The sequence below is a fragment of the Pseudopipra pipra genome, chromosome 4, assembly GCF_036250125.1.
Source record: "Pseudopipra pipra isolate bDixPip1 chromosome 4, bDixPip1.hap1, whole genome shotgun sequence".
In the NCBI taxonomy this organism is placed as follows: domain Eukaryota; kingdom Metazoa; phylum Chordata; class Aves; order Passeriformes; family Pipridae; genus Pseudopipra; species Pseudopipra pipra.
Window position 1 is genome coordinate 20,557,170 of NC_087552.1, and position 23,261 is coordinate 20,580,430.

The window sequence follows — 23,261 nt, forward strand, 5'->3', positions numbered from 1 at the left end:
CCCTTTACTCTCCTCCCCTCGAACCTCTTCCTTTCCATGCAGGCAATGCCCTTGCCTCTGCTTGGAGCAGTTTTTCTTCCCGGGGAGGAGGCCTTAGTTCAGACTTTGGTGCAGAAGGACCTCTAGTGTCCCTTCGGAGTTCGTGCTTTGGCATCACCGCTCTAAGCTCGGTATTTCTCGTATCTCAAGACCTTCGTATGTACTGTGGAAGGAGATAAAATGCGCATACTGCCTGTACGGAAGAGGCTGGGAGAAACAAGGCTGGGTTGCTCCTGCCTGGGCAGAAGTCAATTACTGTGAGCAAAGCTCACCTTGCTTTGCTTCTACGGCTCCTCTGCAGCTCTTCCACATCCCTTTTTCTTCACCCCAGGGACCTCCGTGTACCTTTTTGTGCACCACAGGCTGCTCCACTTAAATACATCACATTAGATGCTCCTACTGTCTCAATAATGAATTTTCCACTGTGTTTCAGTGAGGGCCAGTAATAGTCTGTAGATTTGTGTTGTGCTTCTTGCGACTTTTGTAGAGTTCCCCACCAAAATCTGTGCTTAGTATTCAGCAGCATAAACTTTTCTTAAGCAGATTTAATTTAATTTATCAGTGGCGGCTATTAGGAATACAACAAAAATGCTCTTACGTGTTTGGATCCGTTTCATCATTCACATGGGTATCCCTTATTTCATCACCAAGATGGTCCTGCATTCATCACTCCAATGAGACAGTGTGGGAGGTGGGGCAGGCTGGATGGCCTTTCCTGGTGGGGGAGAAGTTTCCAGGGTCTTTGAAGGCAGGGGGAGATTAAGCAGACGAAAGGAGAGACTGTGTGAGAATGGAAGCAGACAGCTTTTAGATGTTGGTGTATTTCCAAATCGAGCGTTTCGCTTGCGGTTAGACTTCTCCCAGCCGAGCAACTCCTCTGGATTTGCGCGGGCTCTTACTCGGGATACAGTTGAGCAGCAAAGTAGATCTGTCGGCTCTTTACAGGATGGACACGGGCGGGTCGCTCTCCGAACTGAATAATTAAGTCAAACGGGTGCCTTTTCCACATAGAAGACCCCACTCGCCTTCTGGTTTCCCCTCTCCTCCCACCCGGGCAGCAGCCGCCTCCGCAGGCTGAGGAGAGCCAGGAGCCCACCGGAGCCCAGCAGCTCACGCCTTTCCAGCGCAGGGGTCAGAGCTTCCCCGCTCTGGACTCTGCGGTGCCGGGGATCCCTCCCGCTCCTCCTCCCGCTGCCGCAGCCCCTGCCGAGTTTCGGTTTCCATTTCCCCGCCGGGGCGTTCCCGGCGCTGTCCCGGGCGTTCCCGAGCTGCCGGGCGGCCGGCGGCCGAGGGATGGCGGGGGGACGTCGGCGGGAGCAGCGGCGGGGCCGGCAGAGCGGCTCGGGAGGTACCGACCGGCGGGAGCGGCGAGGGCGGGAGGGGTGAGACCCCCCGGGATGGGTCATCGCGCTGAAGTTGGAATAATCTGCTGTGCGGCCCCTTGGGAAGAAGGAGCCTCTGCGTAAGGGGCTTAAACATTTCCCAGTGCGCAGCACTCAGAGCGGGGGGGCTGGAAGGAGGAACACCATACCGGGGAATAGACAGGAATTTTCCTCTCTAGTTCCATGTTGGAAGTGTGAGGAGGGTGAGCAGTGAGTCTCCAGAGGTGTTAGGGAAATGAGGACAGGCTTTGCCAGTGACCACCTTTCACGCTTGGACATCCTGAGTCTCAGACACTTATGCTGCTGCAGGGCTACATGCAAGTAACTGAGTAGAACAGGTGCCTCGGGGTCAGGAAAGCATCCGCAGCCCCTCAGCTGTAGACAAGGAAGGACTTCCTTCTGCTCTAAATAGGCAATGTGTGAATTTTTTGTCGTTGCTTCTCCAATGTCATGTGAAACGTTTGACTTGAGGCATCCCATCCCCAAGGAGGTGACAAATCTGGGGTGGTCAGATGCCTCAGGAAGTGTTTTGTTTCCCCCCAGATACTCTCAATAGATGTACAAAAATAACAGACTCTGCTTGTGCTGACTGATTTCACTGGTTGTGTTGGGAGCTGGTGGCACAGCAGCCTGAGAGATGGGGAAAGGTCTTTTGTGGTAGCCAGGAGAGTCATCCAGCATGAAACCAAGCAGTGGGTAGGTAGGACACTGAAACCTTAAGGAGCCTGAGAAAATAAGTCATACACACTTGTTTGACTTTTTCCTGAGAAGCAGAAGCTGTTGCTGAAAACAGTAACACAGAGAGGTCTTGGGGAGGGGGCCGAGGTGGTTAAGATGCCTGCTGCCTTAGCGTGACCGCCATGTCTGTCTGTCTGTGTTCTGCAGAGCACACACAGTTGCAGAGGAATGAGGTGCAGCGCTCAAACCACGATGCAACACATAGGCTCATTCTCTCCCATGACGGGAAGGTTTCTGAACACTGGGCTAAAGCTCCAGCAAACTGCTCTAAAACAAGGTAAGCAGCTGTCATGGGGTGGAGGTATGGATGGCAGTGGTCTGAAAAATGCAGCCTGCTTTTCCTAAAGGTAACATCCAAGAGAATGAGTCATGTTTCTGTTGTAGAGAGGGAACCGGAACACACACATTCCTAATTACCAAATCTTTATCTTCTTTTTTAAACCAGCAAGAAGTGCACAGATTTTGAGGTTGATACCAAGGTCTGAGCTGCATGGGATGCACATGAGACAGGTTTCTCTCAAACTTAGTAAGGATCAGTAGTACATACCAGAATAATGCAGATAACTTGCAAACCACACATAGCTTGGGAAAACTGCGTGTGAAAGACACAAGCATATCTGAACCTTACCACCTTCTGATTAAGCTGTGAGGGTAACCATCATGTACAAATGGCCCAGCAGTTTGCTGTGTGATTTTCTGTTAGCTTGCCCAGGCCTGAGCCTGATTCTTTTCCAGCTTCCCAAGGAGTAAACCACAATCAAATCAGTTAGCCCTGCTGCAGCAGGTCAGCATAAGAGCAAGGTGAATCAACTTAGAGGTGACCTATATTCTTCCACGTATTTCCTGCTAAAAGTGATAGGGCTTGGTGAGCAGAGAATCTTTGTCCTTTACTTTGTCTTACGGCATAGCATCTATCTATTTTGACCTTTTCTTTTTCCTTATTTTTATAGACTGGTGAAAGAACTAGGAAGCCTAAATATTGTTCAAATAGCGTGTGGAGGCCAGCATGCCATGGCGCTATCCAGAGGTATCCTCTTTCAAGAACTCTTTTCCTCCAAACGGGAGTCACATTATGGCAGGCTTGCTCTGAGAAGGCAGTGTTTGTACTACTTCCAGTAGTTGGTGACACCATTATAGAGTAATGAATGGTGGGTAGGGGACACAAAGTGCACTGGCTATCAGTGCTGCCCTTTCCTCCTAGCACCAAGGGGACCTGCATCTCTCTCTGTCTCTCTCCAGTTCCTGAGCAACACCCCTCCACAAAGGTGTGTTGTGGAGAGCAGACGTGGCTGCCCTACTCTGCAGTCACCGGGTCTGCCCGTTCTTAAGCTGCAACACCTTTCTGGTTGGGAACTTCTTGCAAGTATGACTTTAGAGGTGGAAACACCTGGCCTTTATTCTTACTGTGCTGAGTCACATGGACAATGTGGGACTGCTCCAAAGAGGTCAGAAGCAAATGGAAATTTGCCTATCTATATATAATGGTCTTGCTTTGGAGCTAGTTCCCTGAAAAGAGCGCAGAGTTTTGCTACTACTTCCAAAGTGCAAATACTCCAAGGAAGCATTGAGACTGAGCTGGTTTTTTTTGTTCTGTGTGTGAAGGAGGTGAACTCTTCACCTGGGGCCAGAACGCCCATGGACAGCTAGGACTGGGGAGCCAAGCCACGTTTATTCCCCAAGCACAGCTGGTGGAAAGACTAAAGGGCATCCCACTTGCTCAAATTGCTGCTGGAGGAGCTCACAGCACCACCGTGTCACTCTCTGGAGCTGTGTACTCCTGGGGAAAGAATGATTTTGGACAGCTGGGACTCGGAGACACAGAAGGTAAGGAAGGACAGCACTAGGAAGATGTTTTCCTGGTGAGTGAGCTCACCACGTCGCTCCTCAGTATTGTGAAGCTCCTTTGGTGTAGCAGCAAACAGTAAAGTCTTCTGAAGAAAATATTTCTGGATAAGTTCTCTGTTTCCTGACCAGGGAAGGCATGCAGGAACAAGGGATTTAAGGGTTGTATTTCCGTAGAGAACTTGCAATCATTTTATGTGGCTAACTGGATAGTGTGGGCTTTTAAAACCTCTGGGGATTTAGAGATCTATTTCCACTCCCATCCTCTCTCTGGGAAGTCTTGCATAAAAGAAATTATTTTATATTTTTTTGTCTTCTTTAATTCTTCATAAACACAAGGTGAGAGAAGAATTAAAATCACCCATTGTCTTCAAACCAAGAAGACTACAGAGTTGCCCTAGCCAGATAGAACCTGAAGTCAGCAGAATCTAATCTGAATGAGTCCACACCCTTGAGAATCAGATATTTTGAAGCAAAGTACTGTTTGGCAAGGAAACAAAACATTGAATTTTGTTTCAAACTGAATGTAAATAAAAATAAAATACTATGAAAAAGACAAAACATTATGAGAAAGAGTATGTTATAGTGGAGGGTAGAAAAACAACCCAAACCCAAGTTGTAATTACATGAATTGCTGTAAGAGAGGGACTGAAAAGTGCTTAAGCCCTCTGTTTTCTAAATTTTTCTATGTATGAGACCCCACAGTACTCTTACACTTCAGCAGTGCTATCTTCTTTCCAGACAGGGACTGCCCATCATATGTTGGAGCTTTAGAGCACTGGAAGACTATATTTATCTCATGTGGGGCAGATCACACTGCAGTTCTCTCCAAGGTGAGTCTGAAATGGAAAGTCAGCATCTGAGACCTCACTCTGTGAGAAAAGATACACAGCTAAAAGTCAGAGCTTGGAGTGGTAATGCCTGCTTCCATCTGAGTCTGAAGTGATCCCCGAGGGATGTTGACTAAGCTATTGGGAAAACTAGACTTTTCTCAGATTACCATCACCTGCTTGCAAACTTTTGCAGGGATATGATGAACTGGAATCCTGGAGCAAAGGTATACAGTTCAACTCTCAGTACTTTTAAAAAGTATTTTTTATAGCATATTGGGGACTGGAGAAAATGACAACAGTAGCTAATTCACTAGGGTTTATTTATACACTAGGGTTTATTTATCAAATTCTTAAGTGATGGGGAGTTATCCTCAGGAGTTAAATTGCTTTTCTCAGAAGTTAAATGATTTGAACATGACAGTGCATGATTAGGCTTGCTGCAAAGTGAACCCTACCCATGTTTGAATCAAGTCCCATATAACATATTGTGTCTTGCTGGCTCTCACTCTCAGTGGTGACCATTTGAATGTCGTTAATAATGCAGTGATCCTGTTGTTTGTTTCTTCATTTCAAGGAGGGATTGGTGTGCACCTTTGGAGCAGGAGGGGCTGGCCAGCTTGGTCACAACTCCACCCGGAATGAACTCATGCCTCGTGTGGTGGCCGAGCTGTGGGGAGCAAGGGTTTCGCAGGTTGCCTGTGGCAGGTGGGAAAGTGCCAATAACATGTCTTCTAAGGGCAATATCTTAGGGAAATCACTGAAGAATAGTAGAGGAAGAGTCACCAAGGTGTTCAAATCCCTGTACTCCAGTAGGTCAGCACTGTCAGAATATTGTCCACTTGTCAATGTAAGCCAGTCTCCTGCCAGAGCCCCAGAGAGAGCAGAACCTTCAGCCCATGATGAGCAGAGGGAGAGGGCTGCAAAACCACCAGAAGCCCTTAGTCTTTTGCTCTTCTAATAAACAAAGGGTATACTGGGTTCCAAAGGGCAAAAGACTGTCAAACATCTGCATTGGGAAAGCCACTGAATTCCCATCTGCATTGGGAAAGCCACTGAATTCCCATCCTCCCAGACAAACTGGTGGCTCCTTAGTAAGAATTGAAGAGCTGTGATAATTATGCAGTTTCATTCTGCCTTTCTGTAACTGGGCCAGAAAAAGTCTCCTGTCAATTTACCTGGGCTTGGTATCAGGCTCAGCAGCACAGCAGTTGTGCTTTTAAAAATGGAAGGGTGTAAAGCTAGCAAGGTGTAACATTATTTTTGTCTGTGGGAACCAACGTAAATCACAAACATTAGAGGCTAATATAGGAAATCTGAATCTGTATATTTCTTTACTGCTGAATGCAATGGAGAATTCCAACACTTTTGTTAAAGGGATTCTTTATCTGGACTGTCAGGACTTCTAAATACAAGCTTTAGGTCTCCACTCTGAAAATGTATCTGTAAATTTTATTCTGTCTTGCCCGGTCATTTTTGCTTATTATGAGAATTCTTTGTTGTTTTTTTTTTTCCTGAACAGACAGCACACTCTGGTCTATGTCCCTTCTTTGGACAAATTCTATTTCTTTGGTTCTGATGATGAAGGACAGCCAGAAGATGAGAGGAAGCCTAATCAGTTGATACCACTTCCCATCAGTTCACCAGTGAATACTGGAAACTCCTGCCAAAGTAATAACCATTGCAGATGTAATCTATCTATATTTGTTTCTTCCAGGGAGGTGTTTGCTTTCTTGATTTCATGTTTAAACTGAGAGGCAAATATTATGTCTCATGCTTACTTGGCCTTCCCAACAAATTCTATGACAAATTATTCCATTCGCTGCTTGATTTATCATCACAGGTAATGGCCACATAGGATCAACTTTTAGACAGATAACTACTATCTGAGGGGTTTTTTTAATGTTCCACTTTTGTGCACTGAACTCTCTGAAGGTAATGACTCTCTTCAAATGTTCATATGAAAATATTTTTATTCTTTCACAGAAAATAACACGTCACAAAAGGGGATTAAAATTACGGCAGGAGTAAACCGAAGTTTTGTCCTCTGCAAGGAGAACCAGGTATGTGCACATTTGATCACAGCTTCCCACTGTTCACAATACTGCTGGAAACATTTGGATTTTCCATTGTGCTTTTAGCATTCCAATTTCATATATGTCTATTGCAGTTTTTTCTATGCTTACCTCAAAACTACTTTGTATGGCAATTATGTATGTTCTGTGGCTAATGCATCTGGATGATGCTCGATGACCATTAATTTGTTCATGCTTAGGCTGAACTCTTCTTGTAAAGATTGGCTTAAAAAAAATAAGAATTCCATCTTCTAGACCTTTTATCTTGTTGATGTTTTCATGAATTTCACACAGAATTCCTGTTTGAATGGAATTGCCACTCTGGAGAATAAAAAAGTGGATGACTGGATTTCTAATTCCAGTTCGAAAGTCCAGTTCGAGAGGATAAAAAAGTAAGTCAGAAACCTGTTTTTGGGTTTGGTTGGGTTTTTTTCCCTGATACATGATTTTTTTCTAAAAGTCATTATTTTTTGGAGACTATTATAGGAACTGTTGTTCAAGAATTTAGCCAAGACACAATCTTGTACCAGCAATTCTCACCTAGGTTTTGCACAGGAAAAAGCAACATCTTTTCAATAACCTTTTTGCAGGAACAGAGGAGATGTACTGCCTGGCTTCAGAAGCCTCTCCTCTTCTTGCACAGAATGGTCAAGTTGATGAAGAGCCAACAAATTAAATCAGTGAAAGATTCTGTCTGTAGACCAAGGCCTTGTGCAAAAATCACAATCCAGAGTACCCAAACTGGATTGTTTTGTCTGTGTCATCATTTAAAAATCAGTGATCCTTTCTTTAATTATCCATTTTCAAAAGCAGTTAGTATATACTACTGTGGGATGCCTTACACCTATGTTTGAGAATTATGATTGTGTTAGTCTTTTTTCAGGTCTTACATGGGAGGTTATTTTCTTTGGGAAAGTCTGACTCCAGCTGCTGACTTTGAGCATTTCAAAATCCTGGCTAATCTGGAACTAAATGTTTCCCTGACCACTTTTAGAACAGTTTGGATCATATGGAAAGTGGTTGTTGAGAGGGTGAGAAAGGGAGGGTTCTTTCCAGATCTCAATAGGAAGGGCTTGACAGCAAATTGCTTGATAAAAGAGCTGCTTCAATAAGAAGATAACCAAGAATACAGGTAGTGAGTAAATCTAACATCCTTCAGATGCTGGGAACCCAGCTTTTGTGCGTCGGTAAATTGATAGCCTGATGGATTTTCCCTCCACATTCTACAAAGATCCTGTCAATGGAGGGGATCCTCCTCCCTCCAGTGCCTTTATATATAACAGATAATGTTCAGACCTGTCAGGAGAAGATATCTCCATGATAACATCCACCTGCATGCAATTAGCTGGCATGAGGCACTTGAGCAGGTTCCCTTACAAGGCCTAGGAGAGCAACAAAGTGGTAATAAGACATTTGTACAGTCAGGTGCAGAGACACTTGTACACATGTTTTCTGGTCTCTCAGAATTAAAAACCTGAAGTTGAAAGGATTGACTTTGGTTTGTCTTTTACTATCAGGAATATCAGACTGATCTTCTCATCTGAGGCTTGCATCAACGGAAGCTTCCTGCAGAAAAGGTAGCGTGCCCTGACTTAGACATAACAGAATATATTGGCTGCATGTAAACTGACCAGAAAGTGTTATTTTAGACCACATGTGTAGAAAAGATTAGTCTTATCTGAATTTGCAAGAAGCGAGTCTGTATTTTTCAAAGCCAAGATAAAATTTTTTTACACCCCCCAGTCCTATTGAATTTGCTAGAGAAGCTCACATTCTAGAGGATTATCCTGTTGTGATATTTGACAGAATAATCCCTTTAGGCAATATTACAGCTTTCAAAGGATCCATAATACCTCCTCCCAGCACTGAAGTGGAAGTGATTTTAAGGTGAAATACAGGAAGTCTACCATTAATAGTTCACAGCCACACGAGACAGGAAAGACAGGATATTAATCAGGTCGCAAAACAGTGACCTGTGTTGTCTATCTTCTTAGAACACATGAAATTATACCCATTGGAGCTAGGGCTGAACTTTCCAAGTATTTTCTCATGTTAAAATGCTTCACCATTCAGTCGCTAACAAAAACCAGCTTCTTACATAATTTGGTGTTCTCTTTTTTTCCTTTGTGATAGAGACAAACATTTCAAAACCTCCAAAGAATTCTCAGGTGTAGACATGTCCAAAGTGAAACATTTTTATAAGAAGATCAGCGAGATGCCAAAGCTCTTCCAGGAGGTAAGGATTTGATATAAGGATTCTCACTACACAGATATTGAGGAGCTCTGGATTTGTGCATAAAACTTAGGAATTTCATGCCAACCTAATTACTTTGGCAAAACAAAATTGCATTTTAACCCTTGTCTTTTTTTTTTTTTTTGCCTCTGAAGGTGCAAAAGGAGGTTGATAATTTACTGCCATCACTGTCTTCCTCTCCCATCTCACCTGAAAATTTCAGAGTCTACTTGATCTTGCCTTTCATTCTGCAGGGGAAGGATAAAAGCTGTTACCATTCACTGAGGCTTCTAGCACAAGCCATCATGAAGCTCCAGCCAGAGGACCTGCAAACTCTTGGTAGGGTTTTATGATAATAGAACTGAATGATTTAAATGCTTGGTCATTTTCTGCTGCAGAACAAGAGTTAGCATCGCTGATGTAGCGTGTTGCAGAACTTGAAATAATTGCTGCTGATAGATGCAGAAACATGGGGACTATGCAGCAAGACACAAGAATGAAAAAATTCTGAGGTTTACTAATTTTGGTAGTCCAAAATTAAGCAATTTTTTTGTCAAGTTTATTTGATAAAAAGATAAAATGCAGCTTCATCCACAAATTGCAGTGATTTACATGTTACATGTCACCTCACTAGCTGTTCTCTTTACAGAGTGCCTGTGGTCAAATCTGGAAACATCCTCTTTCAAGGAGCTGGTCAGTCTGTATCAGAGGGTTTCCCAGGATAACATGTCTCAATTTATCATAGAATTACACAACTGTGGGCCAAGAGACCCCTTCAACCTGTACCCAGATGAAACAGTGCCTCTGCAAATACTGCAGATGCTTTACCAGGTAAGAAAGTACTTGGATCCTCACTAGACAGGATGTATCAATATGGCTTCGCGTATTTTAATCCTTTTCACTTGTTGAATTCTCTGGGTTCCCTTCTTACAAGGGAACATGGGGCCTTGTCATTTGACACTGCTTCAGGAATCTCTTTGGCTCTACACCAGCATAGCTTTCAAGGAATCCTGCTTGAGTTGTGCCTAACTTACCCTCTGTAGAAATGAAGAGCTAAAGCAAAGCGTGTTACAGCCCTGGCAGGGGGAGGCTTCAGTGGTGTGAAGAGTGCATGCATTGATGCCTACAGAGCTATGGATAGGGTGTCCCCTACATAGCATGCCCATTTGCCTTTCTGCTGGTGAGATCCGTCACTCCAATAACCGAATTTAAAAGACAACCTACCTGCTTGACATATTGTGGCTGTCACAATAATGCTGCATGATGCTTTAAGAGCCTGTTACCTGAGAAATTCTCTGGAACAACAGTATTAGAGCCTCTTTAGCTGAAAACAAACATGGGGAACAAAGGGAGTGGTAACTGTATTCTTGACAACCATCCTTTCTCCTGCGGAGATGTTCAAAGTTTAGGGAAGTCAAGAGCTCAAGCACACAGTATGAATCAGAGAAGAGTTGTTAAATTTTGTTCAGAACTGAGTATCCTTTTGGCTGAGACTGCACATTTGGTCCTCGAAGTTTAGACTGTTGAATCTGTATTTATCCAGATAAACAAACTCAAAAATGCAGCAGGCCTACTCCTCTGTGATTACATCATTTGAAGCTTTACATGTTCACTGCCCGTCCGCAAATATCTTTGCTAGTCAACAAGTATGAAAATGAATAGGGAACTACAGAGTGTCCTGCAGCATGAAAGATACTCAAAGGGAAACATACCTTTCCTGATTGAGTCCTGTTAAGGAATCTTTATAAATGAAAATTGCTTTCCTGCTAGTTTATACATGGCTTTTCGAGACTTCTCACTGTGGGGCGCTGTGCTACTCGTAGCAATTCTATCCTTTCACTTCTGTTCAGGGTCTCAGAGCTCTTTCTGCAGAAAGTCCTGTCAGTCCTGTCCTGCCACACAGATGTACAGCTCACTGGATCTGCTGCTGACATGTTGTGTGTATCAATGCAGGTGAACTCCAGAACTGGCTTCAGAGTAGAAGAAAGCAACTTCTATGTACCTTTTGTGAAAGACATTATCAACTTCTGTCAGTTCTTTAATAGAGCAGTAAGTATAAAATTTTACCAGCAGTGCAAAACACTCTTTTCTTTTCTCTTTTATTTAAATAGTCGCTATATCTCTCTCTAGATATAATTATATAGATATAGATATGAAAGGCAACTCTAGACTCTAACCCATTACATCTCAAAGACAATGCATTTTCTCTAGCAAGCCCTTTACCATCCAGTATTTTAGCAGCTACAATAGTGCCTTTCCTGAGATGACCCCTGGTTCTGAGAGTTGGAGCTGTCCTCCAGTGTCCTAAGACACTCTGTTGGCTTGGAACTAGTAATCACTGTGAAAAAGCACCATGAGGGATGGTTGCTATACTTCTTGTTACTCTAGATTTTATTATGTTTTATTAATAGAAATATTGTGTGGTGTCTTTAAGCTTTTGTTTAGAAACCATATTTCAATTTACTTACATCTTAAAACCAAGCCATGATAATAAAAATAATCTGTCAAATGGTTTACTTCTTGACAACATGGAGTGCAAATTAGCTACCAAATGCAGTCAGTGTCACAGGAAGCAGGATGAAATGCAAACGTGGATAGTAGGGCCTTCCTTAGGCAAAAAACCTGTAGCTTTCTGGCAACTTGCCTGGAATTCATAGGGCAACTGCCTCTTTCCTTCATAAGCTTTTGTTTGCTAATGTACCAATTTTGTACCAATTAACCAGAGTGGAGGAGAAGGTTTGGGAAACAGCATAGAATCAAAAGCCAAATAGGAAATGACCTGAAGTTGCTGCCTTATCACACTGGAGGTGTAACACTTTGAATTAAATTATATTTATACCAGTATCTACTTTCGGTAGTACAGATAATAAAGTCAGCAGTTTTTAAAAACAATGTACCATAACCTGGGTATCCAGGACATTTTTACTATGTGTCTTGGTTTAGCTGAATTCAGCTGTTAAAATCACTTTCTCTCTGTTTTATTCTTGGTGTCTGTCTGCACAAACTGGTTAGATGCCTCTCTGTCAGTGTTTCTCACAGAAGTGTGTAGAAGCTGTTTTTAGGAAGTGTACTTCTCCCAGTGTAGTGCTCGTGCACACAACCAGGGCACGTCTCGGAGATATGGGAGTTTGCCAGGGTACAGGCCAGCAGTTCAGTCTCCACACGTACCCTGGAACTGGTTTCTCAGGGGAAAATCAACATGTCTTTTCCTTTTTTACTTGCCATTTCAGATAGCCCTATGGAACCTGAGCAAGTACCCATGCATCTTTGACATGCAAGACAGGATCGCCGTTCTTATAACAGAATGCCAGGTTCTGTGCACAGAAGGCAGCACTCTGCCCGGGACCTCTACTGAAGTAGGTGTGGCCAATTTTGTTACAAATTAGAAGAGATAAACACACTACCAACAACTGTTACTTCAATCCTCAGACAATCCTTACATGCACGAGAAAACAATGGGAATTTCACGTCAGAAGAGAGTGCTTTCTGCAAGACATATGGAACAATTTAGAATGTGCCTCAACCCAGGAATTCAGGAAGATCTTAAAGGTAAGATACCAAATTGTATTATTTGTTAGCTCTAAATATCTCGCTGCAGTGTTCCTTGATTTTCAGTGTGACTGAAGTATTGGTAGAAGGGTTTCAGTATTCTCTGAGCATACAACAAATGAACTATTCTTCAGATTATTATACAATATGTTCTGTAAGTGGTGTAGAGTAAATCTGGATGGCAGTATCTTACATTGTTATTCCAGGTAGCCATCAAGCTTTGTTGGCGTAAGTTAAATGCAAGTGGCAGTGCTATTTCCTGTGAGGTTGCTTTGGGGTAATGTAATAGGATTGCTCAGGAAACTAGACTTGTCAAAGTCCAGTACTATTACTGCTAGACTGACTTTTAGATCCCATGCTAGTTTGCTGCACATGAAAACCCCAGTGGCTGGGGAACCAGCCTTAGCGGCCAGCAAGCAACACAAAAAGCCAAAAAAAGCCATTTCTCTCATGAGATGCTGTCTGAAGGGAAAGGAAGGATAGTGCCGGCGAGAGAGGTCGCAATCTGATTATAGTGCTGCTGTCTCCATGTGCCTTTAATCTGTGGCTTCCACACAAACCCAGAGGTTCTGGCAGTTGTATTTCCTGCAGGAATTGCAATGCTAGCCCTGCGTTGCAAAACGCTGGGTGACGTGGGAAGAGGGCACCTGCCCAGAGTGGAGCTCAGCTCAGGGACCATGTGTCCTATCAGTCACTAACACAAAGTCTGGCACCACGCCTGTGTCACAGGAGCTATCGACCCCGGTGCCCTATTGCCCAGTTCTGGTGCTTTCCAAGTGAGCCTTCTTGCCAACAAGAACTGTCAAAGCTTTTCCTTCCCATACACTTAGGAGAAGATTCTCAATGCCCCCTAGAGCTACCTTTCCTTCCTGCTTCCTCACTTCACCAGCTGAGAGAGGCATTTATTCACAGAGGTAGTGAGGCTTGAGCTCTGTACTGTCCTCTAGATCTCAAGTCTCCACTGACTGTACAAGCTCTGACAAACAGCTGCCCTTAGTGAAGTCAGCCTTCAAATGCACCTACTGCAAGCATTGTCTTTCACACTGCACATGGCAGCATTATTTGCAGCAGCCTGATAATTTTGACTGCACTGTTAGTCACCCGCCCAGAGAAACTATGGTCTGCAGTATCTACAACTTGCTGCTGCGTTTCTGCATTTTTCAGCAGGTAGAGGACATTAATGTGTTTGTGTTGCAGATATAAACCACTCAATAGCAAAACATAAAAAAGAAACCTTTATAACAGATTATCATAGCATTGACCTGTCCCCTTCATAGCTGTGTCCAGCTAGGAATTTTTTCAGACAGTACTGAGAACTTGGCATGTGACACCCTCATAGTGGTCTGTCACCCCATTCTCTAGTGTTGCTGTAAATGAAAATAGGGAAGGTTGAAGTATTTAGCAGAAGTATCTCCTGTTCCCTCTCTACTGAGCAGGAGATGGTGCGAAGGGAAAGGATATTCTATGTACTTAAAAAGCATTTTTGTAGCTGTTGACTGGGCTAACAAATTCTGGGCTCAGTTGGGAGTTATTTTTCCACTAACCTGTCAGGAGATGCCTCTTTAATGAAAATGACCCAACCTGGCTATCAAACTTGTGTACTCAGATATATTTAACACATAATACTGGGACACACATCTCCTAAGCAGACACTGGAATATGTTGGAGGCCACTCTAACAAAACCCCCAAATGCACAGGTACATCTGTTATGCAGAGCTGTCATTTACCCACCTTTTTCTTAAAAAAAAAAAAAGAAAGAAAAAAGCAGCAGCCACTGCACATACAGACATGGGTATCATCCAAGAAATTTCTTCATTTATGTCAAGTCCCAAATTTTGTTACGAAACACCAGCCTAATTTATTTTAGTTTATGTTCTTCTGACAGTGAGTCAAATATATTTCAGTACATACATCAGGTTAAAACAAAACCAAAGTCCTCAAAGACTGCATATTTTATTTTAGTGTATTATTTAAGATCAGTTTTCTCAGTCAGGGTACAGTTCTCCCTCATGAAAACAACTTCCACCTAGGTGGTTTTCATCAGTGCCACTACAAATGCACAACAACACTCTTGGAGGGATACAACAGAGGGAATTAGTGCTTCTTATGACTCCTACTCTAAATCTGCCTTAGCAGTAGGTAACAATGGGCTGCTGCTTCGTACAGTTTCAGATACTACTAGGAAAATTATGACAGTCCATAGTGCCAAAGGGAACTCTCCAACGAACTGCAATACCCGATGAGATTAAACCAGCTGCGTTGATTTAGAGAAGCCCAGAGGTTAGCAAACGCATCTCACTAGTTGTGCCTAAAAAGCTTAATCCCCATCCAGGTCCAAAGGTGAAAGAACACATAAACCGGTATTGTAACAGGAAGGAGGAGACTGTAGAAACACAGGCTGTTCGTGCTGGTGCAGCCCTGTGGGAAGGCTTCGTCCACGCTGGCTGAGTAAAACAAGCCTGCCAAGGACAGGAGGGGAACGAGCACAGTCAGAGTGGGCAGGGAGGGCAGCATCCCTCCCCCGGCCATCAGGCTACCGCTGTGCCTGGCGGGTCCTCAGGGCTGCTCCGAGTCCTCGGCCGGAGGCTTCCTGTGCGTCATCCTGGCAGCCTCCGGAACCATGTTGGGGATGCCGTCGATGATGGGGTACGCGATGCCCAGCTCCTCGTTGATGAGCTCGTTGGTAGCTTCTTCGTACCTGGACGGGCAAGGCGGATGGGGGGGAAGGGGGAGATAAAACAAAGCCACCAACAAAACAGAAGGAGGGGTGAAAAACCTGGGTTCGCCCTTAGAGAGCCCCTCCCGCTCTACGCGGGGCTGCAGCGGGCCCAGGGCGGGCAGCGAGCGCAGCTCCCCCGGCCCGCCCTCACCTCAGCGGCTTCTTGGACAGCGGGCACACCAGGAAGCGCAGCAGCGACGGCTCCGGCGGCTGCGGCCGGGCTGAGCCCGAGCCCTGCTCCTGGATCCTGGATCCCGGATCCCGATCCCGGTGCTGTTCCCGGCTGCCTGCCGCCACCCTCCGCAGCAGCCCCGCCACAGCGCGCCCGCCGCCCCGCAGCATGGCCGCCGCTTCCGGCCCCGCCCCCGCGCCGTGCCGGGAGCCTGTGGGTGCCGCAGAACGGGGAGTGTGCCAAGGCTGTCTTAAGGCGGGCTGTTCCTCGATGTAAGGTCTTTCCGTACATTCAAGCCTAAACAGCAAGAAAGGAGACCTGATCAGTGGAGCAGGCAGCAGCCTGCATTCCCTAGTCAAGGACATCCGGGAACTCGCAAGCTTTAAGGATGCAGTAAATCAAGATGTTGATGTATGTCTATGTATACATGGATAACTTGGCAAAATACTCAAGGTCCATGTATCCTACAGTTGAACTATGTTCGTTATAATACTAAAAATCACACCTCGAGGTCAAAAAGCCCCCTGCCCAGGTGAAGTCCCTTCCCCTGAGCACACATAGAAGTTAGCTGGGGTTATGTAACTTGTATGGGAATTACCAACCAGTCATAATAGAAGGGCTGTACTTGGACAATCACTAACTCTGAGTTTCTGTGTATAAATAATGGCCTGAAAAGGCAGCTGGGGTGTGCTTGATTTGTGGAATACCACCCAGCACCCAGGTTTGCACGGCTCTGAAAGAAATAATCAGTGTCTCTCTCAGGTCTGTAATTATTGGCTTGTTGGGTAACCAGTCTTATTTTGTGGGCAACATGGGTGTCTATGTCTGTGGGTGTCTTGGGCATTGCAGGTGGTGTTTGTGGGCGAGAAGGGCGTGGACGAGGGTGGGCTGTCCCAGGAGCTCTTCAGCATTGCTGCCAGGACCCTCTGCCAGCCAGGCACCAGTGCCTTCCGCCACTACACCTCCGGACTCATGTGGTTCCCCAGCAAGGTGAGGCAGCCCCGCGGCAGCGGGTGGGGAGGCCACCCATGGGAAAAGGCGGTCACAGTTTTCTGGTGTGCTTGTTCCTAACCAGGCCTCGGGCTGTGAGGATAAGAACACCTTCTTCCAGATCGGGACACTATGTGGAATGGCCCTGTTTAACCAGCGCATGGTGCCCTTCCCCTTCCCCAGGGCTCTCTACAAAAAGCTGCTGGACCTGGCCCCCACCCTGGAGGACCTCGAGGAGCTGCTCCCAACTGTGGGCCGGTACGAGCCAGGCATGGCCCAAGCTTCTGCTGGGTCTCCATGTGCAGGGAGATCCCTGAGGCCGATGAGCTGTAGTTTGGACTTGGAAGAACTAAGCACCCAATTACTAATGCTGTTTTTTTTCTCTGATTTACTAATTATCCATTCCCATTGTGTTAATTTACACAGGCACAGTATTGGCATACACTGCAGTTGTGCCAATTCTGAGAACAGGATCTCCATGCACTGGGAAAGGAGATTTCAGCCAGACATAGCAGGGAGAGGTGCTGCTGTCACCAACATAAATCTTTTAGGCCCATGAAGCTCAGCTTTCCACACAAGTGCTATGAATAGCCAAGAAGATGAGAACTATATCCATGAGCCAGTGACTGTGTTGAGGTGCTAAAGAGTCCTAAGTGAACTGAAACATCAGATTGCCTGCAATACTTGGAGAGGTGCTTTGCCCCAAAACAATTCTCCCAGATCAGCCCGCTGGTCCATATTTTATAGATGATGTCTGGAAGTGAGGCTATGGTCCAAGCCTACTTCTCACTGAACTTTGTGTAAAGTTATCGCCACAAGGCGTGGGGATGGACTTGCCTGGAATCCTTTTTTTACTGGAGGCATTTGCCCTCGCTCATGGCAGCAGCATGACATAAGTCAGGGCCACATATGATGGTTCTCTGTGAGTGTAGGTGTTGTGTATGTGTTCTATATGTATATGCACTTAAATACTGCTTATCAAAGGATGGTTTTCAGCAGAATTTGAAAGTGCATTGAGTGATCATGTTTCTTTTCTCTTTCTTCCTCTTTGTTTTTTGACAGGATTCTTTGGGGAATTTTGAATGAAGAATGTGATCATAACCTTGAGAGCATGGACATAGACTTCACGGTAAGACTACTGTGCCATTCAGACATCCCATGTATGTACTCGGGCAAGACTGTCCCAGTGCAAATGACACAATTTGTCTGTAAACTCAAACTAGTAAAAGTGCTATGTCAGGCCCTGCAGGAAGAATGATAGATGTAGCACGTATATATCTGTCATATGGAGAAACAGCAGCCAATGTTTTAATTTATTTGTGTAGATAATGGAAGAAGGAGATTCTATGGATGTTGTTGAACTTAAAAAAAATGGTGCCAACATTCCTGTCACTAAGGATAACAGGTCAGTTTTATTTTTACATTTCTTACCTTGTTGTCTTGTTACAAGTGTATGAGATAACATGTCTATACCAATCCCCTTACAAAATACCAACTTCAGTATTATACCGACCATTGGTCTTGGTCTTTCTACACTTTTGGTTCCTGCTGTATTTGCTGCACATGTGCCAGACTTTGGCAGTTTGTGCAAGCAGCAGATGAGAAGGGGATCCTTGGACATCCTGGCATCTGCATATACAGGTACCTGGAGTTATCAGAAAAATTCCTAACAAATGTATAAAATACCCTTGAACGGTATTTTCAGTGAAATACAGATGATTTGTCTGACAAATCCAGTTATAGGTACACCTCCATAAGGGGTTTTTTTAGAGCAAAATGTTTTCTGCATAGTTACGTCTACGGAATATATCTTGTATATAAAGGAGGAGGAGCAATCTGTCAATAAGGCTTTGTGTCAATATTAACCTCGGCACAGAGGACAGAGAGAAGTTCTGTGTCCTGAGTTATGCAGATGATCTGAGGACCCTTAGGGATTCAAGAAAGGACTGTTTAGGAAGCTTGAAGTATAGCATTTACATTGAGTTGATTGTGCAAGTATAATGTCACTACACAAATCCCCATCACAAGTAGAGAGAAGAGTGAAACTACTGATAAGCAGCTGTGCAAATAGTTATTTTGATTTCAGGGAAATTATTAGAGTGTTCACTTGAAATAAAGGAGTATTACCAAAATGAATCCATGTTGGCCAGCATTCTCTTTTATTTGTGAACATCCTCGCAGTTTATTCAGTGAGAAAATAATTGCCAGTGGCGACTGATCTCAGTAAAGACTGAATCTTTACAGTTCAGCAGGTTGTGCAGAATAAAGGAATAAGGTATAAAGTTCTCTATAATTCTCCTTTTACAAAAGTACCTATTGCATTGCTCATTTGATATTTTTTCCAGGAAAGAATATGTTGACTTGTACGTGAATTATGTGTTCAATGAATCAGTGCAAAAGCCATTTCAGGACTTTATGCAAGGATTTTTAAGAGGCTGCCCAGCTAGAAATTGGAAGATGTTTCTCCCTGTAGAGCTCCAGGTTGTTCTCCAGGGACACCCAACAGTTGACTGGTGTCTCTTGGAAAAGGTATTGTATACTAGCATAGTGTCCTTCTGCTGTATCTGTGAAGCATAAACTACTTCTGACCTGTTCTTTCATTGATTGTATAGGTCATGAACAGATGGACAGAAGCTCAAGGGACTTTCTCTTTTTTTTACTTGTGTCATAGTTCTGTTTCTAATCTACATCAGGTACAAGAATAAAGGAGACTAAATATCAAGCCATAACTCAAGGATTGTCATAAGAATCTTTGAAAAAACAAATGAATAAGGAGATTCCAGAGTTTAAGAGGATTTGAGTATCTATGAACAGGATTATAAAATTTATCAGATAAAATGTTGTTGCTTTAAATATAAATGGAAATATTGAGGATTAACTGGCCTGTTTTATTTTTATGTCTTTGACAGAATGTGGTATACAGTCAGTATAACAAGTCAGATAAAACCATCAAAGATTTTTGGAATGTGTTTCACAAACTCCCAGAAGAAAAAAAGAAAATGTTCCTTGGTAATGTATCAGTAATTTTAAACTTTTCATAGTCCATTTTTCTGCCCCACAACACACATTTTAGATGGTTGCACATAAAAAATACTATAGTCTCAAACAGCTTTTCAACACATTTTCTGCTACCACATCTTCTAGTGAAAACCACGAAGGCTTGCCTGAGTGCACCTGACCACCTTGAACATTGCAATTACTTTATCCCTTGTTTTTGTGGCTGTCTTGTTGGTCAGAGGCCTCAGTTTGTGTGAGCAGACTATATTGATGTAAGCAGTTTACCCTTCTCAAAGGATCACCAAAGCTAGCTCATTGTTTTTAAATGTAGAAGGTCAGACCTAGCCTGGCCTTCCTCATCCACAAAGTCTAAATTATAAAGTAAAAGAGGGCTTATAATTCATATTAGTCAGTAAGAGACTTTATTATATTCAGGTAATTCAACAAAGCAAAATAATTAGCTTATGAAAATAGCCATATGTTTACACTGATTTTCCTTCATGATTTTTATTAACATTAATTATTTTCATGATTTTCAATTAACATTATCTTGGTTTATTTTTTAATTTGCTTACTTTTTCTTGCTTTTTTTTTTTCTCGTTCCTTCAGGGTTCTTGTCAGGATCTGATCGAATCCCTGTCTATCAACTGCAATGGTTTAGATTTTGTATTGTAGATCCTCAAGCAAAAAATCCAGATGAGCTCTATCCCTCTGCCAGTACCTGCTCCCTCATTTTTTATCTCCCCAGATACAGTAGTAAAAGCATACTCAAGGAAAAGTTGCTTTATGCCATAGAGCATAATGAAGGTTTTGGCTGTGCCTAACTCTTTGTCAGAAGCACTTCAAAACAAAAATAAGCAAAAAAATCTTTGTTTCACTTGTTATATTTTTCTCTTTATAACTCAAATCTACTGGTTTCTGCCCTACCTTATTTTTACTGTGCTTTATAAACATTTGTGTGTGTGTGTTATTTGCTGAGATTTTATATTGATTATAAAAATGATATTGGACCAGATACCTCATGGTTAGATTGTAAAGTTAGGAAAGAAGAATCCTATTTGAAACACTTCTAAGAAGCAAGCTGATAAGCAACTCTATTTATATATTTGTGCAGACAGGGTCTGCACTGTGCTGGTCTTGTTCAGTCAAGCTCACAGTGAGCTCACAGCAGCAATGTACAATAATTTGTACATTACCAAGCATACAGACAGGATACGCTGAGCAGTCATCCTTGCAGGGACAAGCTAGGGTAAGGTTTTCAACTATGTTAGTTAAGAATTCTCTTGGGGAGCAACTAACAGTAAGGAGACATGTTCCTGCAAACTGTGAATTGAAGGAGAAGTCTGTGCTCACCTGGATATGGCCTTTGACTTATCTGAGAGAAATGCTTAGGACAAGGATTTGATCATTCCTAGACTTTTCCGAAAGCTGTATTTGTGAAGCATGAATGGACTTTTTATTATTTAGTGTGTTAACTGTGATATTTGTCACATTTCTTTATATCTTCCAAGGAGATGTTTTGCAATTAAATCATAAAATTTTAGGCTTGCAGAACAGCTCTGTCTACAGAGCCCTGTGGACATGAGGCTTGCAGGGCTTCTGGAATCTCATTGTCAAAACAGTGCAGAGCACTGGCAGAATATTGACGGTGTCAGGCAGGATGTATGTTTTCTGTTTATTTTGCTTTGTGGAGAGACAAACAACAATCATGATTTTTCAGCAGTCTTCACTTTGGTCTGTTAAATGTATCAGGGCACATAGGTAAAGAAGACTTTTACTGTGTTGAATTAAATGACAATTGATTAATTTTTCACCCCCGTGGTTGTGTTCTTCCTTCATTATGCATCTGCCTATGCATGGCAGCATATCTGTGTTTTCTGTCCCCCTTGGTCTGGGGAAGCCATTCATAAGAGGATTCGAAGGCTGATGTCAGTGTATTTCAAAGAGATGTATTGTATATGCTGAACAAGTAAGTCTTTCCTGTTTCATGCAGAATGTGCTTTAGATGAATGTAAAAATTGAAAGCGAGAAGTCAACAGCAGTTTTTATTTTCTGTTCTGTCTTGACCTTGTGTTGGGTATCACACGCACACACCCCCTTTTGGACCAGGATAAAATGTCAGTAAATGACACAAACCTTTTTGTTTTGTGACAAAAACTGACAGTGCTTTTTTTTTTCTTTAGAAAAGTAAATGTTTCCTAGGAAAGACGTGGACATTATTTATTAATTTCCAGCTCAGTATAATGGACATTGTTACGTACTAAAAAAATAAGGAAGCTTCCTTTTAAGTTACAGTGCAGTAAAGAAAAACGTCAAGCACTCACCTCAAGCACCAGGGTGGTACAGGAAAGCAGGTGGCATGGCAGTTGTAACAAGAGGGGAACTAGCACCTTGGAGGATGCCAGCTGCCAGCCAAAGGGAATGAGAGGACCTGGCCCACTCAGACCTAATCCCTGTCCCCCTCACCCACCTGGGGCAAACAGGACATCACAGGGATGCTTACATCCTCTGGGAAAGGCACCAGCTTGCTGCAGGTGTAATTTTGTGGAAAGAGGGAACTGGCAGAAGCCCAAGCTGTTGTCCCCATCCCACCCTGGCTGATGCCGCCATGCCACCACAGGTTTCTGTTTTGGCAGCTTAGCCTGCTGTTCATCAGCCTACTCTGGCTGCTTGTTTCCCTTTTTATGGTCTTCTAAGCCTCTGGTAGGGCTTGGAAACTGAGAGTGATCTGTGTTGTGCAAGTGCATAAAAGATGTATCCTCTTTGGGTTTCAAAATAACCCATTAGGGATTAAATGATAATAGGTTTATTTAGAGCCTGAAGGAATTTCCTTCTCGTCATGTATGATGCAACATCACATGGGAGATTAAGGCCCAGAGTAACTTTCAAGGCTATTTTTAATCTGTCCTCAAATAAGCCCTGCTTTTATATATATAAAGACCTTCAGAGTAGAGCACTCCTCTCTGATTTTCTGAAATTAATTTGGACACTGAGCTGTGTCTACATTTTCTCAAGCAGTGCCCATTATAAGACATGCAGGAGAATATAACACAAGTGAGCATCACATTCACCTGTGAGTTTAAAAGGCTTCAAATAGGCAGCAAAAGTACACTGAACCTGCAGCAGGAATTTTTTTTAGGCAACTTGTCTGATTTGAACATCACCTGTAGAGAAGCACAAGAGCCTGGCAGAGCTGGTGATGTAACCAGGGTGGATCTGGGGCAACCAGATCCATCCTAAGCACTTCTCATGGCTTGAAAGCCATGAGAAATTAAGGAGTTGTCCTGGTGAAATGTGTGAGGGGTGAGGTTCATGATCAAGTTGCTGCAGAGAGGACACTACACAGAAATACTGCTTCCATGGGAGGTAGTGGGACATTGCCTTACATGGCTAATCCCCAGCTGAGCCGGTCTGAAGAGCTCTTCCTTAACATGGGAAGGGCCAAAAATGAAAGAACGCAGAAAAGTTCACTGCTTTCACATCAACACAGAGACATCAATGAGCACAAAGATGGACTTTTGCTACTCACAAAAGCTTTATGGCCCAGGTGTCTGGGGCATAGACTTGTGACCCATGGGGCAGTTTCCCTGTGGAGGTGTGCTCTGTGTTGGCTTTCGTGCCCTCCTCAGGCTACCAAGTTGATGAGATGCCTGACAACAGGCAGGGCTGACCAGGCATAAAAGCATCGCTGCCT

At 43.6% G+C, this 23,261-nt stretch overlaps 3 protein-coding genes across 4 annotated transcripts; 1 reads left to right on the forward strand and 2 right to left on the reverse strand.

The window, feature by feature from the left end:
- The first annotated feature begins 735 nt into the window (after window positions 1-735).
- On the forward strand, window positions 736-21,380 carry LOC135412899 (probable E3 ubiquitin-protein ligase HERC3). 2 transcript variants are annotated; one of them, XM_064651886.1, is made up of 23 exons: window positions 736-1,387; window positions 2,307-2,436; window positions 3,110-3,186; window positions 3,762-3,983; window positions 4,743-4,834; window positions 5,409-5,539; window positions 6,354-6,502; window positions 6,818-6,894; window positions 7,201-7,298; window positions 8,424-8,483; window positions 9,040-9,142; window positions 9,295-9,478; window positions 9,789-9,970; window positions 11,093-11,188; window positions 12,370-12,495; window positions 12,569-12,688; window positions 16,430-16,570; window positions 16,656-16,828; window positions 17,633-17,699; window positions 17,896-17,975; window positions 18,916-19,099; window positions 19,480-19,579; window positions 20,177-21,380. In XM_064651886.1, exons 1-23 carry the CDS (start codon window positions 1,333-1,335, stop codon window positions 20,389-20,391), a joined length of 2,862 nt encoding a protein of 953 aa, XP_064507956.1. In that variant the 5' UTR covers window positions 736-1,332; the 3' UTR covers window positions 20,392-21,380. The 2 variants fall into 2 exon arrangements, with proteins under 2 accessions (XP_064507956.1, XP_064507957.1); XM_064651887.1 differs by having other exon boundaries at window positions 9,394-9,478.
- PIGY (phosphatidylinositol glycan anchor biosynthesis class Y) lies at window positions 14,523-15,335 on the reverse strand. The gene has a single exon (XM_064651894.1). The coding sequence runs from the start codon at window positions 15,216-15,218 to the stop codon at window positions 14,988-14,990; it is 231 nt and encodes a 76-aa protein (XP_064507964.1). The 5' UTR covers window positions 15,219-15,335; the 3' UTR covers window positions 14,523-14,987.
- On the reverse strand, window positions 14,626-15,768 carry PYURF (PIGY upstream open reading frame). Its single transcript, XM_064651893.1, has 2 exons — window positions 15,560-15,768; window positions 14,626-15,387 (listed from the first exon to the last, which is right to left on the reverse strand). Exons 1-2 carry the CDS (start codon window positions 15,748-15,750, stop codon window positions 15,246-15,248), a joined length of 333 nt encoding a protein of 110 aa, XP_064507963.1. The 5' UTR covers window positions 15,751-15,768; the 3' UTR covers window positions 14,626-15,245.
- Window positions 21,381-23,261: the final 1,881 nt, after the last annotated feature.